At 46.5% G+C, this 22,355-nt stretch overlaps 4 protein-coding genes across 4 annotated transcripts; 2 read left to right on the top strand and 2 right to left on the bottom strand.

The window, feature by feature from the left end:
• Positions 1–9,107: 9,107 nt before the first annotated feature.
• On the bottom strand, positions 9,108–10,969 carry N7487_011601 (Iwr1 domain-containing protein; the record flags this gene model as incomplete). The annotated part of the gene is made up of 3 exons (XM_056879331.1): positions 9,108–9,298; positions 9,398–10,681; positions 10,822–10,969. 3 exons carry the CDS (start codon positions 10,967–10,969, stop codon positions 9,147–9,149), a joined length of 1,584 nt encoding a protein of 527 aa, XP_056724650.1. The 3' UTR covers positions 9,108–9,146.
• An 817-nt stretch (positions 10,970–11,786) lies between these two features.
• N7487_011600 (putative differentiation regulator (Nrd1)) lies at positions 11,787–14,054 on the bottom strand (the record flags this gene model as incomplete). Its single annotated transcript, XM_056879330.1, has 1 exon — positions 11,787–14,054. The coding sequence occupies one exon, from the start codon at positions 14,052–14,054 to the stop codon at positions 11,787–11,789; it is 2,268 nt and encodes a 755-aa protein (XP_056724649.1).
• A 1,814-nt stretch (positions 14,055–15,868) lies between these two features.
• Positions 15,869–17,914, top strand: N7487_011599 (asparagine--tRNA ligase DED81). The gene is made up of 3 exons (XM_056879329.1): positions 15,869–15,934; positions 16,041–17,701; positions 17,777–17,914. Exons 2-3 carry the CDS (start codon positions 16,095–16,097, stop codon positions 17,901–17,903), a joined length of 1,734 nt encoding a protein of 577 aa, XP_056724648.1. The 5' UTR covers positions 15,869–15,934; positions 16,041–16,094; the 3' UTR covers positions 17,904–17,914.
• A 2,892-nt stretch (positions 17,915–20,806) lies between these two features.
• On the top strand, positions 20,807–21,100 carry N7487_011598 (uncharacterized protein; the record flags this gene model as incomplete). The annotated part of the gene is made up of 1 exon (XM_056879328.1): positions 20,807–21,100. The coding sequence occupies one exon, from the start codon at positions 20,807–20,809 to the stop codon at positions 21,098–21,100; it is 294 nt and encodes a 97-aa protein (XP_056724647.1).
• Positions 21,101–22,355: the final 1,255 nt, after the last annotated feature.

The raw sequence follows: 22,355 nt of genomic DNA, 5'->3' as shown, positions 1-22,355 counted from the left end.
CAGCCGCCAACGGTTTCCTTGGATTTTCTTCACGGTTTTACCGTTTAGACTATTTTATTTAAAAAAAATTTTTAAAAAAATAAAAGTGTATAATATAGGATCTATGTAGGTATTCATGAGTATTCCTAAGTATTCCTAAGTATTCCTAGGTATTCCCAAGTATAGTTATTGTATCAGGTATATAAATATGTTCTAATCACTCGGAGACATTAATCCACGCAATCTCCTCAAATTGGCCAGAAACGAACAAGACAAGCAAAGGCAGAAGCGTTGTGATCGTATCTCTGCGGCGCAGTCAACTTGCGCAAGCGTGAAATCCATACTCAATTAGGGCGTCGTCCACCCATTCTGTATGGCCCGTTATTTCCGAGACCCCCCCTTGGCAAGCCTCTCCTCACAGACAATCCTAGTCCCTGAAGCCCCGATTCCGTGCAGATCGGATCAACATGGCTCCCCCCGGGACTAAAACCAGCCTTCCCCCCCTCCTCCCCCACTCTGGTTTCTTTGTCTGCCGCTCTCCACCAAGTCCAATCACAATACCTCTGGCGTTCGTCAGTCGCGTAGCCGCAGCCCGTTTCAATCACGTGAGGTTATAGTGGTATTATAATGGTTTTAGTCCAATACTAGTCCCAGTGGTTACATTTTCCCTCATATTTACTTTTTTGGATCCCCATCAGACAACGTAGCAAAAGTGGTACACTAAAGCCGTATATGCACATACTATGCATCGCGCTTGACCCCCCCGCCTGCGACCCAGTGATCATCTCCTTCCTGAATAGTGACATATCGCCGGTGCTCAATCCACGGTTGCAGCAAAAGAACATGGTAATTTTCAAGTTTAATTATCGTCACATTCGCGCGAGTCATGTTGTGCATGATTGGCATGTCCTAGCACTCTTAACGGCCAACCATCAGTTAGGGCGTCCAAACTAAAATAATAATAAAAAATGAAATTGATATATTTTTAATTTTAAATTTCATTTAAAATTCAGAACGTGGGCAGATTGGTCCAAAATTCATATGTATCTAACCAATTATCTTCTCCTATCATTAAATATCTGATGATTTCATATTTTCTTTTTCTTTGTCTGAGCCGCGTAGATCAGATGTGTCGAAACTCCCTTTTTTTTTGTACTTTTTCTCTCTTTGTCATTATTATTATTATTATTTTAGTTTCCTTTGTTTATAGCTCCTCAATTATGAGAACCTAGTATATGCAGGGATTCTGAATTCCAAATTCTTGTCTGTTTCTCCAGGTCTTTCTGCAGCTGGCCCAAGTCAGCAACCTAAGAACGCTATGTCCTGTTGCTAAACGTTAGCGATAGCCGCCGATTGCCCCACGACCAAAGCACGCAATTAATTCGGTAATATCGGGTGCCAGTTTCTTATTATGTTATCCGAGATTGCTTGTGCATGTTGTTACTCCGTAGATATGATTGTAGTTTAATTGGGGGCCTTTTTCGACCTCGATCTAGAATCCCATTTAGTTCTGGACTCTACGGAGTACTCTCGAGCTCATTTCCTGAAAATCTCCAATTCCCACATTTGAAACGGGGTAATCCCGACAAGGGTAAAAATGACTCGTTTGATGCGCAAATTTCCGAAAAATGCACCATGGATGCTGCATGGTAGGGATATCAGGATCCAACATGTCTTGGATAGGCCCTGGACCGGAGACGCGCAGTGACTGCGCAACACTCGGGGGAACCCACAATCACAATCTCAGAGCGGGTAGAATCGTTGCCTAGAGAGGAAGGGGGGATACGTAGATTTCCTCTTCCCCCGCAACGGACAAGACAAAACGTTCTCCAATCTGTAATTCTATCTGTACTCTGTAGAAGTAGGCAATCCCCCTTGATGCATGTGGAAGTCGGTTTACAATGATACCGATATTGCCTGGTACATCTCCGAGGAGATTCTGATTCCAAATATTTTCTAGCTAGGGATAATTCCTACTCGGACCTCAGGTCTCAAAACCCCCTCATCTTCCAACCATGGATCGGGCTTATTGAGGCTCACATAGTTTTCGAAGCGAACTTTGGATCGGAGTCGATCCTCCGAACTACGCCGAACTGTCAGATCTAAGAACGCGTGGCATGATACTTTTACTGGCCTTGAGCGTTTAAGACCGCAGGATAGTGCTTAATCTGGATTAGTGGAGCATGCACGTTGTACTCCGTACATTGGTTACATTGTTGGCTACGGAGTACATAATACCTATACAACTAACCAACTAGCCAACTAGCCAACAAACTAACAAGCTACCGATTGCACTAAAAACAAGTGCTGAGCGCATTGAGAATCCTGCATTGGCGTGAGAACACCTGACAGTGACCTCCTGCATGCAAGAGCGACCATCCCGAAACCCCCGGTAATGCCGCAAAGTGTTGGCTGTTGTTGGCTGTGCGCTGTTGGCAGTTGGCAGTTGGGGCCCGCTAAAGGCGTAAAAGCCGGGCGCCAGTGTTGCAACATCAGATCATGGGTCTCGGGTAATCTCCAACGAACTATCTCTTGGCTATTCTCCTTTGAACCTTAGAATCCATAGGGTGGGAAATTTGTCAGGGAAAAATAAGAATTAATAATCAACTATGTCCCATCTGGGAACACCCCGTAACTCCTCTCGGCCTTCCGATTCGGATCCGAGTCCGCCTATCTAACTACATACGGGGAGGGGGGCGTAGCTTCAGCTTCTACCTTTTCACCCACGCAGATTCGGTGTATATCTCAGCCGCATGGTACCAATGCAAGACTCCTCTCGCGCTAGACACGACGCCCACATTAGTAGAAGCATTAGCTGTATATCCCATACATCAACTAGGCGTTTTTACTACATGTAGTAGTATAACTAAAGTATACATACTCCGTAATCGTGTCCGCGATATACTTACACATTTAATACAATAGATGCAGATAGACTAGCCTATGGTTGATGTGCAATAGATATTAGTGGAAGGTCTTATATCCGCATATCTCCGCTTCTTGGACCCCATGCCATCATTCCCACTAAAAACGATTAAACGGGGGCCGGCCCAATCCTGCACGGTTCGATCCATCGTTGCTCACCCGCAATGAAATTGAATACGATCATCTTCCGGTTTTTGATTGTGTCTGTGCTAGTTCGGCACTCGGCCTTGGATATTCAATATCGTCATGCTAGCATCATACTAATTTAATACATCCCTGCAACATTATATTATTGGACCAGGTACGGGATGCCAGCTTCACGAATCATAATTAGAGAAAATGACATGCCAAGCTAGTTCAATATCCAGTATCTACTAGCGCTTCCAGCTTCTTTTTCCGTATCTAGTCTAGGGGGAGGTAGATATGGAGTATTCCGTACTCTTGTCACCTTTGTTTGTCACCTTTGTCTAAAGGGAGATCTAACTTTTCGGCAAGTCATGAAGAGGGTCTGTAGGTTTTGCGGCAAATGCAAGGACAAAGACGGAAGACGGAATTAAGGCGGAATTTTTTCCAGTTTTCTGGGTTTGAAAAAGAAATTACCACAGTTCAGTTCAAAGGATTAGACTCCGAGTTACGCTTCTAGAATCGATCAACGCGCAAATCATAACGAAATGATAAGCGAAGCAGCGAATGAGAATCTCCGGCCGGAAATACTAAAATACAAGGTTAGCTTCAAGTTTTTTTGGTTGTACGGAGTACATACATAAGCTGTCTTAGATGTCAGTGTATTTTATATTTCCATTACGTTAATTACACATTACTGGGCAAATAGTGGATTACACTAGTACGCATTAGGATAATGATGGAAAGTAAGGCTACGAGTACCTAGGTACGGAGTATATTGTGTGATATTACCTATCAACCAGCTTGACTGTACTTCGTATTTTGTACTCCATACTCCTTTTGTATGGCACATTGTTCTGCGTCGATAACGTGGATAACATCAGTCACGATATTGACATTAATATACAAGAATTGTCAAAACGCACCAATCCGCTACGCGGGATATCCACAAGAAACCCTCTATTGAATTCTAGAATCAAAAGGAAAAAAGAAATAGCTATTGCATGATGTCTTCCCGTCCTTCGATAATACTATAATCTCCAGTCGACTATTGGATGTCTATTTTTCCCTTGCCGATCTTCTTCACGAGTGGGCATAGTGGGTATAACCTCAGTTTCCGTGCCAAGGTTATTTGTTTCTCGCCTACCTTTCCCTTCCTGGGGGTTAGTGGCTATCAAGATGGAGTACAATATACTCCGTATATTGTGCGGCATAATTCTGGAGTGTATAATCCCGATTCTAGGTGTCATAGTCACCATTGTCCGGCCCCCCAAGCCAAGAAGCTGCTTTGATCCTGGCTGTGGAGAGATGAGGAGTACTCATAAGCACTAGTGACACGTGGGATTTCGTCACGAACTCACGGAGGCTGTGCTTATTTCCCTTTTTTAGATGATCTATTTCTTCTTTTCGTCTTACGTTGTCGTTAGCTTGGTCCTGGTTATTGTTCTAGAATCTCGTGATTGTATAGGGGGAGTTGCCTTATCTTAGGCCTCCCAAGTGTGCATAATTCACCCGGAGGTCCACGGATATATATGTAGGAGATGGTTACACGGCATACAATATATTGTACATAGTACGAAACAGATTTTTATTTTTTATTTTTATTTACCATTTCTGATCTGCAGACAACTCTTCAGCTCCAGAGAACACGATCTGTCTGGTTCAACTTTGGTCTGTGCAGTACGGTCGTATGAGCATACATAGTTATATACATATTGTACAGAGTAGCGTATACCAGTCTCTAGACCTTAAATTAAATCGGCCCACCAACTGCCGGTTAAACATAGCCGTCTTGTATTGTGATTTGATAGGGCGTATATGCAAAGTTCATCCATCATGTGGAGAACAATGTCAATGTCAGATCCAGATAGGATAATTCTGGCCTATCGTCTCTTTTTCTATGGAAGATTACTCTGGGATAAGGTATTGCAAAAGGCACCCTGGTTCCCGTGAATACACACTAAATCCTGTAGAATATCAAATTTCCTAGAGTGGATTCATTCAATCAGCCCTGGCGGCCTGATCTGGCACGGAATCTGTTACACGGCACCCGATCGAAGGATATGCAGTGAAACGATGGGATGTCGCCATATCTACGATGGACCACAGCCTATGATTTAACGAGAAAGAGATTTTCACTGCAAGGTATTATGAACGCTACTTGGATTGGATGTGGGTTTGGGTCAGGAAAGAAGGGGGTGACCAGGGTGTGTGTGTCTGTGGATGGTTGGCGTATGGGGAGATGTGACATGGAGGATCCTTCGAAAAGGAAAGAAAAAAAAAAAAAAAAACAAAGCCCCCCACAAAAAGAAAAGTGGGAAAAAAAAGTTCCAAGAAACCAACAGTTAGAATCATCTCCCATTCGTCAGAATGAATAAGACTATTAACAACAATAGCATCTTTGACTTATGATCATGAGCGACCGCGGAGATCATGGGTTGAATGCACGCGCGTTGACATTCGGACATTGTACACCCCCTTTGGACCACCCCCGATTCCCTAAAGCAGTAAACAGTCAAATGCACGGCGTCCTTTATAAACTATCGGTGAGTACACCGATCAAGTCAATGCCCGCACGTGCGTAGTACTTCTTGCACCAGCCACACCAATCAGCCCCCGGGCATGGACAACAAGGCAAAGCACTAATGCTGCCATCATCACACCGAAGCCAGAGACCCGGGTCATTAGCTCCGGGATCGGGCCTTCTGGCGTGAGCTATTTCTGCACTTCGATGTTTCAGCTGATGGATTGAATTCGCGAGCCTGTCGGGTATCAGATACTGGTCTTCGGAATGTGTCGCTTCGGGATTCGTCTGAGTGGTGAGTGGTTCAAAAGGAGGGGGGAGGGGCGCACTATGGTCTTTGGTGTGTAGTATTTCGTTCTCAGCTTTGAAGTTTGAGGTCGTATTTGTTTTGGAAGGAGACATCAGACATTGATTGCATCAAGGAAACTATACCTAGTTTAGCAGGTCGTTAGATAGTCTTTTTTTTCCCTTGATGATTCATGGATTTCTCCGAGCTCTGGGTCAAATTCAGAACGAGTAATAATAAGCTTGAAGTATAATCATCATCATACTATCTATGGAGTACTTCGTACAGAGTACTCCGTACGAGGTCCCAAACTTCAAAGGATCCATTTTACTCCATATACACCCACTTTGGCAGGTCGATTTACCCCTTCAAATATTATTAGCACCTGCCAAAGTATAATAATCGGGCACTATCGTATAGCAGACTTGGCATTGATCTTCAGGTAATTCAATACCACCATAGATATGAGTCTTCAAGGATCGCTTCAAAGATTGCAACATCACATGGATACCAAGTGTATCTATCCTCGTTAATGGGACGAATTGTCCTCTCCGATGTTCCTCCGACCGCTGCAGGATATTCAAGCCCAACTAATAGCGGATACCTTGAGATTGCCCGAGCACATGAACCTGACGACAACTCGCATATCTTGACTCTGTTTGGCAACAGCCTTCTTTTGATATTTAATGTTCCCATTGGGTCATTGCAGGGGGGGGCACAGGTTTGAATAAAGTGGATTCTCTTCGGGAGTGACGTTGGTCTTGCCCATAAAGTCTCATTTTGCGAGTCAGAACGTTGCACGGTTGATTTCATGTTTGGAAACGTACAGACGGAGTACGCAGTACACAGTACATCAGTGAATCAACGAAGGGGCTGAAGGATTTCGGGGTAAAATGATCTGTGCTTGTATTTTATGGTGTAGTACTATGTAATTTCATAACACGTAATATTTTTCCGTGGATTAATAAATTACCTTTGGCGTGACGGGTTTTTTATTTTTATTTTTATTTTTGAATTTCCTTTTGCAGAGCCTCACCTCTTCACAAAGATTCTTGCCTGTTATATCCGCCCAACCAGAATTGAGATATTAGATTGCAGTAGATTAAAGTCAACCATGGAACAAGACCGAGCTATAACATAGTTTTGTGTCCACCCATGGAAATACTTCGGGGTAGCCGAAACGTGAATAATATCAATGTGGGTTTATTGAAACCGGAGAACACGGAAAACTACGTATTTTCTTCAGTTGATCTTCCCTGTCGTCTAAAGGTACCTAAAAGGTAAATGCGTGAAGATTACAAGACATCTGGCATCGTGCACCGGGATCTTCCCGGTTTCGTGCCGAATTTTATCTTTTTATGATCTTCGACACTTCGCATGTGTTAGGCCGCGTTTCCGGCAGGCATGGGGCTATTTCTGCAGGTTGTAGTGGGGTTTGGTAGCCTTGTCTTAAATTTTTTGAGTGTCCGCATGTAGACTGATATGCAGCCTTGCCTGAAAGGCTATTATACATTTCCCAAGCGCCGTTGGAACGCGTGAGCACGTGAAAATGCAACTATAAAACTATTTATTGAATTCTATTTCATGTCAAATAGAAGTTGTTCGTCGTTCGTTGGGTTACTAGGTCACTGCACTCAACAGCTTATAGCGCTACACTAGTGACCGCTATAGGATAGATCTCCTGCAGCATGCAGAGTTCACTGTTTCGGGGTATGCAGGTAGACTGATTCGTACAGCGAAGAATATCTCGGCTTTTGGCTACACCAAACTCCGGTCTGTACGGAGTAATCCGTAGCAAGATGTACACTACATGGATGTATACATCCATGTATACAATAACTATAGTTAATATAGATGATCACTATAAATCGTCATAAAACCAACCAACTAGAGAAATGACCAACAGTAAATATATTCTCTAGCCAATGAACTCCATACCTATCACGTATTAGATACAAGATCGACACACCGACATGTATATCTCAACACCTGACCTAACAACAATCATCATCACCAACGCAATCATAACAATAACCATCTCTCAACAAACCAACTCCAACACCAAAACTTCTCTACCCGCCCAGCACACCCTCCAAATGACTTCATCTGCATATCTACCCCGCAATACGCCGGCCCCCGGCCCATCCCTAAATCTCATCACATCTTGGGATGACTGCATCGCACCAAAAACCTAACCCACGTGGCACGATAACTAACTCCTTCCTATCTCGACATTAAACAAACGAAAAAGCCGCACCGCCCCCCAACACAACCCGTGCCCCTTGGTTGGTTCGCCCGGGGTAGATCGGAGAATTGAACGTTGGCCCACACACACCTTCGTGCGGTTTTAACTTCGATTGCCTGATCACTTTCCATGCACGGAGTTATTCCGACGACACCCCTTGAACGAGGGGCATTTACGCAGAGTACTTTTGGGTATATACTTTTTTTGCGGTTTTAGTGGGAGGGGGCGGGATATGCGTGGAATGCTGTTCGGGGATAGGTATGGAATTGGTAAATGCGTGGTTGTGGTGGGGAGACATGGGTTAAGTTAGGGTTGTTTTTGTGACGCTGTTGGATGGGGGAGTTTGGTGCTACTGGTTGCCAAGGCGTGTCTTGTATGTATGCATCCCTACGCGGCTGGGGATACTGGATAGCAAGGTGGTATTTTGTATAGTTTGTAGTGGCTTCGTTTCATATTTCAATTTCAATGCAGGATCGGCGGTGGGGGGAGGGGGTTTTTCTTTCATCTTGGTTCTTTGTTTCGGGGATATTGTTAGGTCCGGGGATGACTCTTTATTCCACCGAGAACACATGCGTGTTAGGTATGGTAGGTTAATGTTTTAGGAGGTATAGAGGACAGGTATACGACATGTCTAATCTAGGGATCATACGCCGTTAAACATCTATGCAGCGCTCGTTTGCCCGTACTTGAGGTACCAGTTTCCTCTTTCAGTTGACAGTGTGTGGGGCATGTAGACTATGGATAGCCCGTAGATACCTTGAGCTAGGCGTTTCAATATTAGTCCCAGACACCTTTTCCCCGTCTCTAGCTGATGCTCTCAATGTATCATCTTAATTGATTGATCAAGTCTTGACTTTTAGTAGCCGCAGCAGGTAAGGAAGGACAAACGAAGCTTGGTTTATTTGATCGAAATATGAACTTGAGGTATCCGAGGTAAATCAAAGCAAATGCCCGATCAACAGAGCTCTGCTAAAGCAAGAACAAAGATAGAGAGAGAGGTGGGAAAAGGGCAGTGTTGCACGGCGGACTATTTTGATGCTAGCCATAAACAACCAAATCAGGAATCAGTAATCTTCATCCGAGTCTACGTGCCCACGGTAGCGAGACATGTACCCAGTCCCGCCATCCTCGCTCGCTGAATCGTCAAAGTCAAAGTCTTCGTCTTCATCAGACGACGCTTCTTCATCTGGGTAATCGTTGGCCGGGTGGTTTTCAGCTGTAGCCGAAGAGTGTTAGCGGAAGTCTATGGGAGGGAAAGGACGAGGGCAAGCAAAAAGGATAGAAAGGGGGCAAAAGGAGGGAACGCATCACATACCATTAGAGTCCGCATCCTCACTATCCCACTCCTCCTCGTCATCTTCGATGAAATCATCCCAGTACTCCTCGTCCTCAGCGGTAATGACAATAACACCGACTCCAGGCTGAGCCTTGGCGATATCCTTTTGCTGCTGGTCGGACTCGTATTCAGCAAGTGGATTCTTCAGCATCTCAGCTTCCGATAGTGGACGTCGGACGTAAACATCGTAGACATAGTCGCCTTCGTCGTCTTCCTCTACAGCCTGTTCAATTTGCTCCGCAGGTTGCGGTGGTGTAGGTGCGACTCTCGGTCCCTTGGGCTGCCGGGGCTGATGCTTCAACGGGGGCTTGGGAGCTGCGCCGAAAGCATGCTGCAAGGATGCAGGCGGGGGAGGGGCCGGTTTTCCAGGGACATCGATATCCATACCATGGTCGTGGTTAGCCTCGCGCTCAAGCTCCAGCGCGACCTGCTCCAAATCATGGGCCAGACGTTCAGACTCCTGATCCCAGCTCCTCTGCTGTGTCTGAGCAGATTTCTCCAAGGTATCTGACAGATGCTGCTTCGCAGCCGAGATGGCACCCTTGCGCTCCTCGCGCCACCGTTTCTCGGCCTGGTTAACGACAGGGCGTTTGCGTGGCTTAACTGGTGACGGGGGCCTGGCGTCGATGTCCTGGACAAATTCCTTGGGCTTCAACGAAAGAGACCGTGCCTCCGCTACCAGATCCGAGACCATGGATGCCTTGCGCGAGTGCGCATTCCGCTGCAGCTGCTCGACGAGCACGGCCACACCTGGAGCGGGACCACCAGCGCGTCGCTTCTGGATTCCACCAGGGGAACTTCTTAGTGAGTCGAGATTTGAGCGCGAGATCTGGAAGCGACGCAAGGCTTGCGCGCGGCTGGAGGATGCCTCTGATGATGGGCTGCTGTCACGCACCACGGGTTGGTGGGAGACATCAGAGCTGGGCTGTAGATCAGTGAAAGGAGAGGGCCCCCCGTAAACGGCACGTCGGTGCTTTTCTTCCGCTTCTTTGCGTGCATTTGCAATGCGCTGCGCTTCGCGGAATTCTGCTCCTGGTGAGGTGGCCCGCACCATGGGCACGCCCATCGAGGATGCTGGCGCGCGCCGGTTTACATGAAGACTGCTTACTGAGCGCGGGCTCCGCAGGAGCCGCTGCACAGCTGGCGTTGTTGGTGGACTTGGGGATGCATCTCCACTCGCGCTCTCGCTGGCTTTTAGAGTGACTCTGTGGAAGACGAAGTCTGTGAAGCGCCGCTTGGTTTGGTGCAGTGCAGATTGAATGACTGCGGAGTAAGTTAGTTTCTGTTGTCAATGTGTCGGTCGAAGTTTCATCTCGAGGCACAACCATTTCCATGGGATTATGTATCTCTTTAAAGGGGTATATATTGCGGGGCAAAAAAAAACAAGGGGATTGTTCTCGTACATAGGGTCTCGACCGGCTCTTCCTCGCGCCGACGCTTGATATTGATTTGCTCTGGTGGAAGCGCCATGATGCAAAGATAACGTAGATTTTGCGATGGCTTTCTTGGGGTTGTGGAGGAGAGACGAATGGATGAGGTGGTTTGAAGCATCCAATTTCATGTGTCCGATCTTTACCCGATTTGGTTTTATCAACCACGTGACATTGGTTTTGTATATGTTAACGACAGATATCTACGTGAGAGCAAAATGAGGGGAAACCAATCAAAAATAAGACTGGCTGTATCTATACATAATATGAATCCAATAGGACAATACAATAGAAAGACATGTGCCTTGACCCAACGTTTTCATGTGTAAAATCTGGCTGATTTCTATTATAGATAGATGATCATTTACATTTCTAACTAATGTTTCAAGTGTGGTGGGTAGATGGCCATTTTTCTGCTAGCAATAAAAGCCAATAGGACCAAATCGAAAGTAGTCGCTATGCAACGTGGTAATCGCCGCCACGCTCGTCCCTCTCCATGGTCATCATCCAGTGAAACATGCAGCGTACTCACAGCCCCCAGTCAAAATAAAGAGATAGAAAAAAAAGTCAAAGATGAAAAAAGGAAGAGACTCAAGGCCAGCTAGCAATACAAGGTGGTAAAAGGAGAAAATATGGCGTGAAAAGGATTAATAGGGGAATATAAAATCATTGCGAACGGAATATGTCCGGATGAAGGGGGAAAATCCAAAAAAGCCAAAAAAAAGTAAAGAAAAGACAAGGGTTGAAAGTGAATGGCAAAGAGTCCAAAGTGAAAAAAAGAGATTATGACCAATACAAGAAACGAATCAAATCAGAATGGGGGAGGAAAGACATGACAATCAAGAAGGGACTATATGTAAGAAAAGAGAATAATGTGGCATTAGGTTCACCGAGGACAATGAGTCAAAGGCTGAATCCTTTGGAGCGTGCGCAGATAATTATTTAGCTCCGATCTCCTCTTCAGCCCAGCCGGGCAGAGAGTTTTCGTTTTGAATGGCCAGGCCAAATCCTGAGTGGTTGAGTCCACCAAGGGCAGAGAAGCTGGAGAAGCTGCTCTGAGGCTGGTGGGCCGCACCTGCGCGAGTGTGGCTGGGTTGACCAGAGACAGGTCCAAAGGGCTCCTGGGAGAATGAAGGCAAGCTGACAGCCCGTGAATGCGAAGCACGGGGCACGCTAAGGCTGCTGGTGCTTGCGTGGTGACCGTGCCCTGATCCATTTGCCACACTCAGGTAGCTGTTGGTGGACTTATGCTGGTGCATAGGCGGGTCCATGTGTCCATTTGACATGTCGCCGTTGCTGACGCTGTTGTACAGCGACTGCTGTGACTGGGACTGTAAGCTAGAGAGGGCCATGGAGTCGTTGAGCTGGTTCTCTTGATCCTGTGCCTGATGAGCAGACATCTGGTTCAGGTACATGGTCAGCGGATTGCTCGAGCCGACATTCAGAACTCCAGAGGGAGAGGTCACGTTCTGCAGCGGGTGGCGGAGCTGTCCACTTTGGGAGCCGGTGGATCCCGATGCTGGGGAAAGGGCAGGACGAGTCGGGCTGGACTGGGAGCCAGACTGGCTGAGGTTCTGCTGGAATCCATTGAGAACAGATGGTGGTGACTGGCCTTCCATGCCGGTTCCGTTGCGGTTTTGCTGTCCGTTCTGGGTGTTTCCGGCTTGACGCGGTGGGTTTCCGCAGCGGTCCTTGCCGAAGTTGATCTTGAATCGCCGGTAATCCTCCCGGTTGCGCATTCCCTCAATAGCCTTGATGGCATTGGCGATGTTTGTGAAGTTGACAAAGGCGCAGCTCTTCTCGCGTAGTGTGTTCACCAATTCGATCTCACCGTACTCCGAGAAGTCCTGGCGAAGGCGTTCCTCCGTCCAGGCCTCGTCCAAGTTACCAATATAGACATTGCGTGAGGCACCACCGCTGACTGCTAACGCAATGGCGGGCGGGAGAGGGCCGGAGTGTTTGCCCCATCCAATCTTCAGGCGTCGGTTGTGGATCATCAGCCCCTGCAGATTGCTCAGGGCGTAGAAGGAGGCGGCCGAGGTGGGATCGATGAATGTAACGAAGCAAATGTGCTTATCTGGGATATATCGGACATGGTGCAGCAAGCCTCCGCGGACGACATTGCAGATCTCTTCGATAGTAGTTTCGGGGTGAATATTTCCAAGGTAGATGGTGCGGTTGCCGAGATTGTTCACACCGCCGGCTGTGGTTGCCACGGCGGCCGCGGCAACAGACTGCTGCGCAAGCGCATTAGAAATCAGATCACGATCCGCGGTGTTCAGCACGTGGGCATATCCGGGTGCAATTCCAAGGAACTGCGCAGCATTTTGCTGTTGAGTCTTGGACACATACGCACAACGGTCCTTGCCGTAGAACACCCGCTTTGGCGCTTGCCATTGTTGCTCTTGGGGGAGCTGGGTGACGGCCTTCATGGCATTACTGATCGACAGGAAATGGACGAATCCAATCGCCTTCTCCTTCACGATCTTCACGGTATCAATGGGCCCAAATTTTCCCAGATCCTCCCGCAGATCATCCTCAGATGTTTCCTCCGGCAGGTTTCCAAGGTAAACATTACGCGACGCGCCCGACTGTTGTACAGCCAGGGCAACAGAGGTGGGAACCTGTGAAGGCTTGCCCCAACCGACCTTGATATCATTTCCCTTGATGGCCAACTTCTTCAAGATGGCATCTGAATGGAAATGAGTGGCGGAGCTGCTATCCAAAAAGGAGATAAAGGCACAGTTCTTATCAGGGAGCAGGCGCACCGACTCAATTTGACCACTACGCACGTGATTTAAAATCTCCTCAGCAGATGTTTCAGCTGGGATGTTTCCAAGATACACGGTACGGCTGGTTCCCGACAACATGCCCGGGGCCACGGAAGCTTGGGGGCTACCGAGAGCCGCATTGCCCATACCTCCCAGACCATTGATTGGCGATTGAGGTCCCATCATTTGAGAGGCACCCATACCATCAGGTGACATCATCCCATACAAACTGTGGTTCTGCATACCTTGCGTTGGGCTGTGCACATGGTTCTGGTTGTTTTGGGCGTGTCCATTGCCATTGGCTTGCGGGAAGCCACCAAAATTGGCAAACTGAGGCGACGCAAAAGCTGAGGGAGTTCCTGGTTGGAAAGGGCTGCCTACTAGCAGCTGGGAGGGGAGAAGGGGGGTATAGTTCATATCGAAGCCGGATGCCATATCGGAGTGTTGGCCGGCGGCAGTGTTTATAGCGGGGATATTGGCGCGACGAGCGTTCCGATCCGAGAATCCTTGGATAGGGTTGGGGTGGTTGTTGTTGTAAGCTCCGTGGGAAAAGCCAGTGTCACCGTTCAGCGCGTATTTAGACCCGGGGGGGGATTAGACGCGAATTATTCGGGATGCTCGATACATCCGAGGCTTGCATGGCGAGATAGATCCAACACTTGTCCAAAGACAAGAACCTAGCCTTAGTCGGGGATAAGAGGCCCTGACTACCAGACTGAGAAGCTCTGAGGAAGAGAAAAGGAAAAAAATATAAAAAATAAAAAATAAAGGGAGTATCAGATCACCATTCAGGAGATGACTCCACAGCCAAGAGGGAAAAATAGGGAGGAGTCGGGTGGAGAAGAAGGAATATTATCAAACAAAAAAAAAAAAGACGAAGCTCTTCAAATGGAGACGTGTCTAAATGAAGTTCGCAAAGTCAATTGGAATGTTTCATTCAATCAGGGTGGAATTGGGGAATGGGGATAGAAGACAAACCTGTCCTTTTCTTTCTCTTCTCTTAGAGAATGCCACATATATATGTCAATCCCCCATGCAGAACAAGTATATCCAACTTCCTGAGAGAGGAGAGAAGAAGAATTCAAGTTCAAGATGCAAGACTACAAACAAAAACCATTAGCTTAAAGAGGTTAGGAAATCCAAAAGGGAAAAAAAAAACACCTGAAGAAAAAAAAAAAAAGGGGGTAAGACTGGGGGGAAATTGGGGGAAGAGTTTACAGTTGACAGGCTTGGACTAGTTTTTTTTTTTGACCCAAAAAAATTAGAAAATAATCCTTAAAAAATAAATAAACGAAACAGAAATAAAAAGGGTTAAAAAAAGAGCGTAGAGAAAAGGAATGAAAGGCAAGGAAGTGAATCCACGTAAGGTATGAGAAGGGGAAAAAAACCATTAAAAGGGGGAAGAAAGATAATAGGAGAGTGGGTTAAAGGGGGGGCGGGACTAACTTCAGTATATTCTTGATATTGGATTTATAGATATGCAGTTGTCCTCTATTAGATTGTATATTTATGCTGATTGATGTTGAATATATTGTATATTGAATATAATATATGGAGGATATATATATAAAAAAATAAGAATATAGAATATAAGAATATAAAATATAAAATATACAAAACTGTTTGGGTTCCCCAAACTTCGAGTTCCCGTGGCTCCTGCAGAACTGGATCAGGACTCAATCTTCTACCCCTGACATGTTCATGGGATTAATAGAAATTATATGGAGTACCAAGTAGTACTACCGATAGTACGTCTTTTAAATACTCTTCTTTTAATCTCCGTAGTCTCTCCGGGGAACATACTAGGAGTCCATGTCCCGTGGCCTCCTTTATACATCTATCCAATGACTACCTGGGAACTGCAATATTCTATATCAGCTCTGTCATAAGCACGAACTAGATAGGGGGAATCTGCCTAGGTAAGGTTCTGACTCAACTCGTGGATGAGTTTAAAAAGTTGATCTGCTTCAATTAAGTGGTATATCCCTTGGTATACTATAAGCTTATATATATATACTTTACATCGTATGGGTGAGAGTAATAAAATGATATAGATGAATAGATTCAAATCAGATTGGAATCTGTGTTTGATATTTGATACTTATGAGTAAATCAAGTCAGCCATGGATCATACCAAACCCCCCAAAAAATATGCTCCGAACGATATCCGAGATATACAGTCCGATTAATGCCTCAGGCACCCGTGGGGAATTCCGCATCTATCGGAAATTTACCCCTCTACCTCAATGTGCGATTCCTCCCTTGGACAACTTGCAATTGGGAAGAGATAAGAGTTCCATTCTCTGCGTTATCAGGTGAGGTCGGCTCTTTGTCACATTCTAATCTGTCCTACCTGGATTCTTTTAGCCTTGCAGTGTATGACTCACAGATTAGACCCTATATTAATTATCGCTCCCACAGAACTCTTCCGCAACTCGATTAAAGCCTCGGTCTACAAGGACTAGACCAAAAATCATGGCGTCCACTACCATCTACATCGACGAAGACGTCGGTAGAGACGAGTCCCCCGCCAACGGCACCGAGACCGCCCCCTACAAGACCCTCGTCCACGCCTACGTGGAACACCCCCCCACCACCGAAGGCATTCAGTACCTCACACGCAAGTCCCAGACCGACGCCGCCGGTGAGGATGTCGACCCCGCAGCCAAATTGGAGTGGAAGCCCGCCACCAAGTCGGCAATGAAGAAGGCCAACAACCTCTGGGAGCAGCGCAAGAAGAAGGCCGCCAAGGAACAGGAACTGGCCATCCGCGAGAAGGCCGAGGCCGACAAGCGCCAGAAGGTCCTTGAGGAAGCCAAGAAGGTCGTGATCAAGGAGGACACCTCGCTGCCTAAGCCTGTGCGCGTTCGTCTGGACGTCACTGACCCGGCCATCATCAAGCTGCGCACCCCCGAGTCCGAGGAGGCTGGCACCCGAGTCCGCGTTCTGGGCCGAGTTCACCGTGCCCGCGCCCAGAAGGATGTCGTTTTCATCACTCTCACCGACGGCTACGGGTACCTGCAGTGTGTCCTGACCGGCGACATGGTCAAGACCTACGACATCATGACCCTCACCCTCGAAACCTCCATGTCCATCCACGGTGAGATGCGCGCCGTGCCCCCCAAGCAGCACGCTCCCAACGACCGCGAGCTGCACGCCGACTTCTTTGAGATCATCGGCAAGGCCGCTGGTGACAAGGAGGCTATTACCACGCGTGTGGCGCCGGACGCCGACCCGCAGACTCTCTACGACAACCGCCACTTGGTTCTGCGTGGTGAGACCTCCTCCTCCGTCATGAAGGTGCGCGCCGCTACCCTGCGTGCTTTCCGCAAGGCTTTCGAGGAGACCCGCATGCTGGAGGTGACCCCTCCCGCCATGGTGCAGACCCAGGTTGAGGGTGGCAGCACTCTGTTCGGATTCGATTACTACGGCGAAAACGCCTACCTGACCCAGTCCTCGCAGCTGTACCTCGAGACATGTCTCCCCTCCCTGGGTGATGTGTACTGTGTGTGCCCATCTTTCCGTGCCGAGAAGTCCCTGACCCGTCGCCACTTGTCTGAGTACACGCACATCGAAGCCGAGTTGGACTTCATCACTTTCACTGATCTGCTCGACCACCTCGAGGATATCATCTGCCGCGTGATTGACTACACTCTGGCTGAGCCTGAGATTGCTGGATATATCAAGCAGCTCAACCCGGACTTCAAGCCCCCGTCTCGTCCCTTCCGTCGCATGAAGTACGACGATGCTATCCAGTGGTTGATTGAGCACGAAATCCCCAACGAGGAGGGCCAGCCCCACCAGTTCGGTGATGATATTGCCGAGGCTGCTGAGCGTCGCATGACTGATATCATCAACCAGCCCATCTTCCTGACTCACTTCCCCGCCGATATCAAGGCCTTCTACATGAAGAAGGCTCCCGAGGACCGCCGTGTCACCGAGAGTGTCGACGTGCTCATGCCCGGTGTTGGCGAGATTGTTGGTGGTAGTATGAGAATGGACGACTGGGATGAGCTGATGGCCGCCTACAAGCACGAGGGCATGGACCCTTCTCCCTACTACTGGTACACTGACCAGCGCAAGTAAGTTTTGATATCTTGCTTTTGTTTTTTTCTTCATTCATCGTTTATTCGTCCATACTAACATTCGAACAATAGGTACGGTACCTCCCCTCACGGTGGCTACGGTCTCGGTCTCGAGCGTTTCTTGGCCTGGCTGTGCGCTCGTTATACCGTCCGTGACTGCTCACTGTACCCCCGGTACACTGGCCGTTGCACTCCTTAGATATGTTAAAAAGGGAATTGCTACAGACACGGCACGTTTTGCTAGTAGCACGGCACATTAGGTAATATTCCCTTTACATAATCAATTTTGACCGAGATCGTTACCATACATTACCACAGCAACTACATTACTTACTACTGTAGCAACTACATTCTATCTACTTCTGCTATAAGAACCACTCTATCTTCTCATTGATCTTACTTCATCCAATTGATCTTACTTCATCCAATTGATCTTACTTCATCCAATTGATACTTGATTTCACCTAATCATGGAGCCACCAATTGAGCAAGTCTTTGAGACTAGAGAGCAACTCCTTACTTCGATACGACAGCATGCCCTATCTCATGGTTATGCTATCACTATCATCAACTCCGCTAAGGAGAGGAATATTTGTCTTGGTTGTGATAGAGGCGGTATATACCATGATCATATTGATGCCCCAGAAGGGGCAAAACGCCGGAAGACAAGTACTAGACGGATGAACTGCCCATTCCGCCTTTATGCAAAGAAGCTTGTTGATACTAATCAATGGGAAATCCAGGTAAGAAATCCTAATCATAATCATGCAGCTACTAATAATATGATAGGGCATCCTATGGCAAGGCGTCCACAGCTTACTAAAGATCAAAATCAAACTATTGAACATCTATCAGATATTGGATCTCGACCGCAGCATATTATAAGTCTATTAAGAAAGGATCAACCTGATATCTTAATAAGACCAAAAGATATTTATAATATAAGAGGTAGTATAAGACAGAAAAAGCTTAGGAATCACTTACCTCTTGAACTTCTTCAACAGATATTAATTCAGAATCAATGGAAATATATATTTAAACAAGATATAGAAGGTCATGTTCAATTTTTTATGTTCGCTTACCCTGAATCAATTAAGTATGCTAATCAATATAATAGGGTCTTTTTATTAGACTGTACTTACAAGACGAATCGGTATAAGATGCCTCTTTTACATATTATTAGTCTCTCGCTATCGAATTCATCCTATAGTATTGCTTTCTGCTTTATGCAAAATGAGCAGGAAGAAAGCTATAAGTGGACTTTACAGACTTTTTTTTTATGGCTTGACCCCTTACCCTTTTCTCCAGTTCTTTGCACTGACAGAGATCTTGCTTTATTAGGTGCAATTAAATCTATCTGTCCTAGAAGCCCACATCTACTATGCATTTGGCATATTAATAAGAATGTGCTGGCAAAGACAAAGTAATATTTCTCTTCAAATGAGGAATTTGAGGCTTTTATCAAGTTATGGAAAGAGCTAATTAATTCATCAAATATTGATGAATATAATGCTCAATTAGCTAAGTTCACAACGCAGTTTAATCAAATTGCCCCTAATGCTCTTAGATATATTCAAAGTACTTGGCTAACCTATAAAGAGATGTTTATTAGGGCTTGGGTAGGGCAATATCTTTATCTTGGTAACTGGGCTACATCAAGAGTGGAGGGGTCTCACGCTTTTTTAAAAAAGTATATAGGGGGATCTTCAGGTGATATACTTCATGTTTTTGAGAGAATTAATAATACTTTACAGGCTCAGTATCAGCGACTTGAATCTGATCTTGCAGAAGATAAGATTAAGAGACTAAATTTCTGCTCCCACTTTCTCTATTCGAATATTATAAAGAGAACATCACGATATTCAATATCTTTGATCTCTAATCAAGCTGCTATAGCTAAGAGAGCTACCCCCGAAGCACCTTTATCAAACTGCACTAATATATTCACTAGGACAATGGGCCTTCCGTGTGCCCACCGAATCGCTAGTTTATTAACAAAACATCAACCAATCCCACTAAGCGATATCCATCAATTTTGGAGGATTGGCCTTAGTAATGAGTCATCTATATATCTGCCAATACTAGATCCTCTATTACCACCACCAACTCGCAGATCAGCTCAAGAGAACATATCAGATCAAAACATCAAAACATCAAACCAAAAGGTCACTAAGAAGAAAGCACCCTCGAAGTGCTCAAATTGTGGAGAAATTGGCCATACAATCCGCTCCTGCAGAGTGTGAAAAGCATGTAAATAAGATGAAAAGCACAATAAGATTGACTAGAGAGAATTGATTCATGGTCGGGTTCTTATAGTAATGAAGCAGTAGTAGATAGAATGTAGTTGCTACAGTAGTAAGTAATGTAGTTGCTGTGGTAATGTATGGTAACGATCTCGGTCAAAATTGATTATGTAAAGGGAATATTACCTAATGTGCCGTGCTACTAGCAAAACGTGCCGTGTCTGTAGCAATTCCCTGTTAAAAAACAAAAGTTATGTAAGCATGATCACGATAGGCACGGGAATGTGGCATGGGTGCTACAATGGATGAAGAATGAGATTTCCTTCAGATCAATAAGAACGATTCTGTTTCTATTTTCTTTGTTTTTCTTTGTTACGTACCCAGGTACGCAGTATTCACGTAGATTTGGCTTGTCTCCTTGATAATATGGATACCGACCTAGGCCTGCCACTGCAAAATTCTTTAACCCGTGGACGTGATATACTAACACGCTACAGCCCCCCCAACAATACCAAGTCCCGAGGTCTTCTATTCCCTCCTCTGACATATGCATAGCCCCCCCTTTGAGCAGTCTTCGACTTATAGGACATCCGAGAATATAGTTTCCAAACCCAAGGATCAATCCCGAATCCGTTGCTGTTGCCATTGCCGTCGAAACCCAGCCCAAGACCCTGTCACCTGGGATTCCAAAACCATCCAGAACGGAAGCATGCATGCGCATACAGCCTCAAACCGAGTCCTGTCTGCATAGATGTTTAGCTAGATTCACAACATGACTGTTCACGCGCCGCGTGACACGATCTGTTGTGCGTTCTGCCTCTCCATTGCCCCCTGACCGGTGAAGGAAGGGAAGGTGAAGATGAAGGTAAATCTGATGTTGATGTTGAATTTGGTGTTGGATTTGACATTCTTTGGCTTTGGTGTGGACTTTGGCGTTGGCATTGGCCTCGACATTGGTGCTGGTGCTGGTGTTGGCGTCGGCGTTGGCGTTAGATTTGGCTTTTTGCGTTCATCTTCCAGCTACAACAACCAGACCCACCGATGGAATCCAGTTGTCTGGTCTGATGATGCTGATGATGCTTGCCTGCTGCGAACCAGGCTTGCGATCAGTAGGGAACAGGTATTGTTACGGCACGGCTGTGATCGAGGATAGGATATAGGATTGTCATTTTGTGTATAGAAAAAGATCGGAATCGAGTTCGAGTTCGACGAAGTCTGGTCATGGTCACGGGGGATCGAATCGGCGTGGTGTCGTCTTACTGTCATCGTCTCGGGCCGCGCGAAACCCTCTCCCTGGTCCACCTCTTCTTCATCATCTCCCACAGTCAACCATGGGAGATGTATTACTACGGACTTTTCATTGGAAAGAATTGGACAGGGACTTGGGACTCTTGTGTACTCTTGTCATACTTGCCTCTAGGAAAGGGAGTGAGAGACGAAGAGAGTCTGGGTCTCTCTCTCCGTCTAAAGGAAACAGAAACGGACAGAGCAAGGATGAACCCCCAAATCGATCTCTGGGATGGGGTGAGTCCCTCTTTTCAAAACAGACCAAAGCCTTGAGGACATCTCTAGCAATGTGCCCTGGGCACCAGGATTGCCTTATGCGGGTAAGAGAGAAGAGGCGTCTACAGAAAAACAAGCGCGTAAGGGTGATCCACTACATCCTGTGCTTCCATTGCTCGAAACTGCACGGAGATAGAATCCGTGAGCCCACAAGGGTTCCCATTCCACTTGAGCTCCTTCGAGGAAACCACTAGGCAGCCCTAGGTCTCTATAGGATATTTCCGTTTCCATTGTCCAAGGGAGCAGAGAATTGATCGGTGTTCCGTGTTCCGTGTTTTTTTTTTTTTTTTTGACGGTTCATGTTCATCGTATAGACGCGCGCAACGTCAACGGCTTACCTCAACAGCTTACCTCTCCCCTCCGATTTCTGTCCGTTTTGACCGCAACTCTCGCCCCCATAGAGACACTCAATTTCGCAGTCCACATTCACCCCCGGGACACGTCCCCGTCGGGTTCTTTGGGATAAGGTGTTGATCTTGATCTTCACATCATTTTTCATCCCCGTTCCGATGTTATTCCCATTGCCGGGAATGACAATTTGTCGTGTACTGGTCGATTGGCTTGCATCGGGTCCCACACAAGTTCGGGTTAGTGGTAAGCTGTGCCGTCACTGATCGTGTTTCACTTTTGATACCGGGATATGGTATATATTATGCAGCTTGACATCCTGGACCTCGGAGGCATATCAACGTTCCCATATCAACGAAATGACAGCTGTTGGTTCAGCATCGCCTGAGGTCGTTGCCACTGGGTACAAGTACTTTTTTCTTTTAGTGTTTCATGCTCTTTTTGAGTCGGGCACATGGTCATTTTTTTCTTCTCCTTTTCAATAACCCTATTCATGC

The sequence above is a fragment of the Penicillium crustosum genome, assembly GCF_028827405.1.
Source record: "Penicillium crustosum strain IBT 35664 chromosome Unknown utg000005l_segment0_segment0, whole genome shotgun sequence".
Lineage (NCBI taxonomy): Eukaryota > Fungi > Ascomycota > Eurotiomycetes > Eurotiales > Aspergillaceae > Penicillium > Penicillium crustosum.
The sequence above is the reverse complement of the archived record's forward strand: the minus strand, read 5'-3'. Positions and strand labels throughout refer to the sequence as shown.

Bases quoted from the DNA above. Each gene is read 5' to 3' on its own strand.
- N7487_011599 (XM_056879329.1), top strand. From the start codon at position 16,095: ATGGCGTCCACTACCATCTACATCGACGAAGACGTCGGTAGAGACGAG. The intron at 17,702-17,776 runs GTAAGTTTTGAT...TTCGAACAATAG, and splicing joins TGGTACACTGACCAGCGCAA to GTACGGTACCTCCCCTCACG.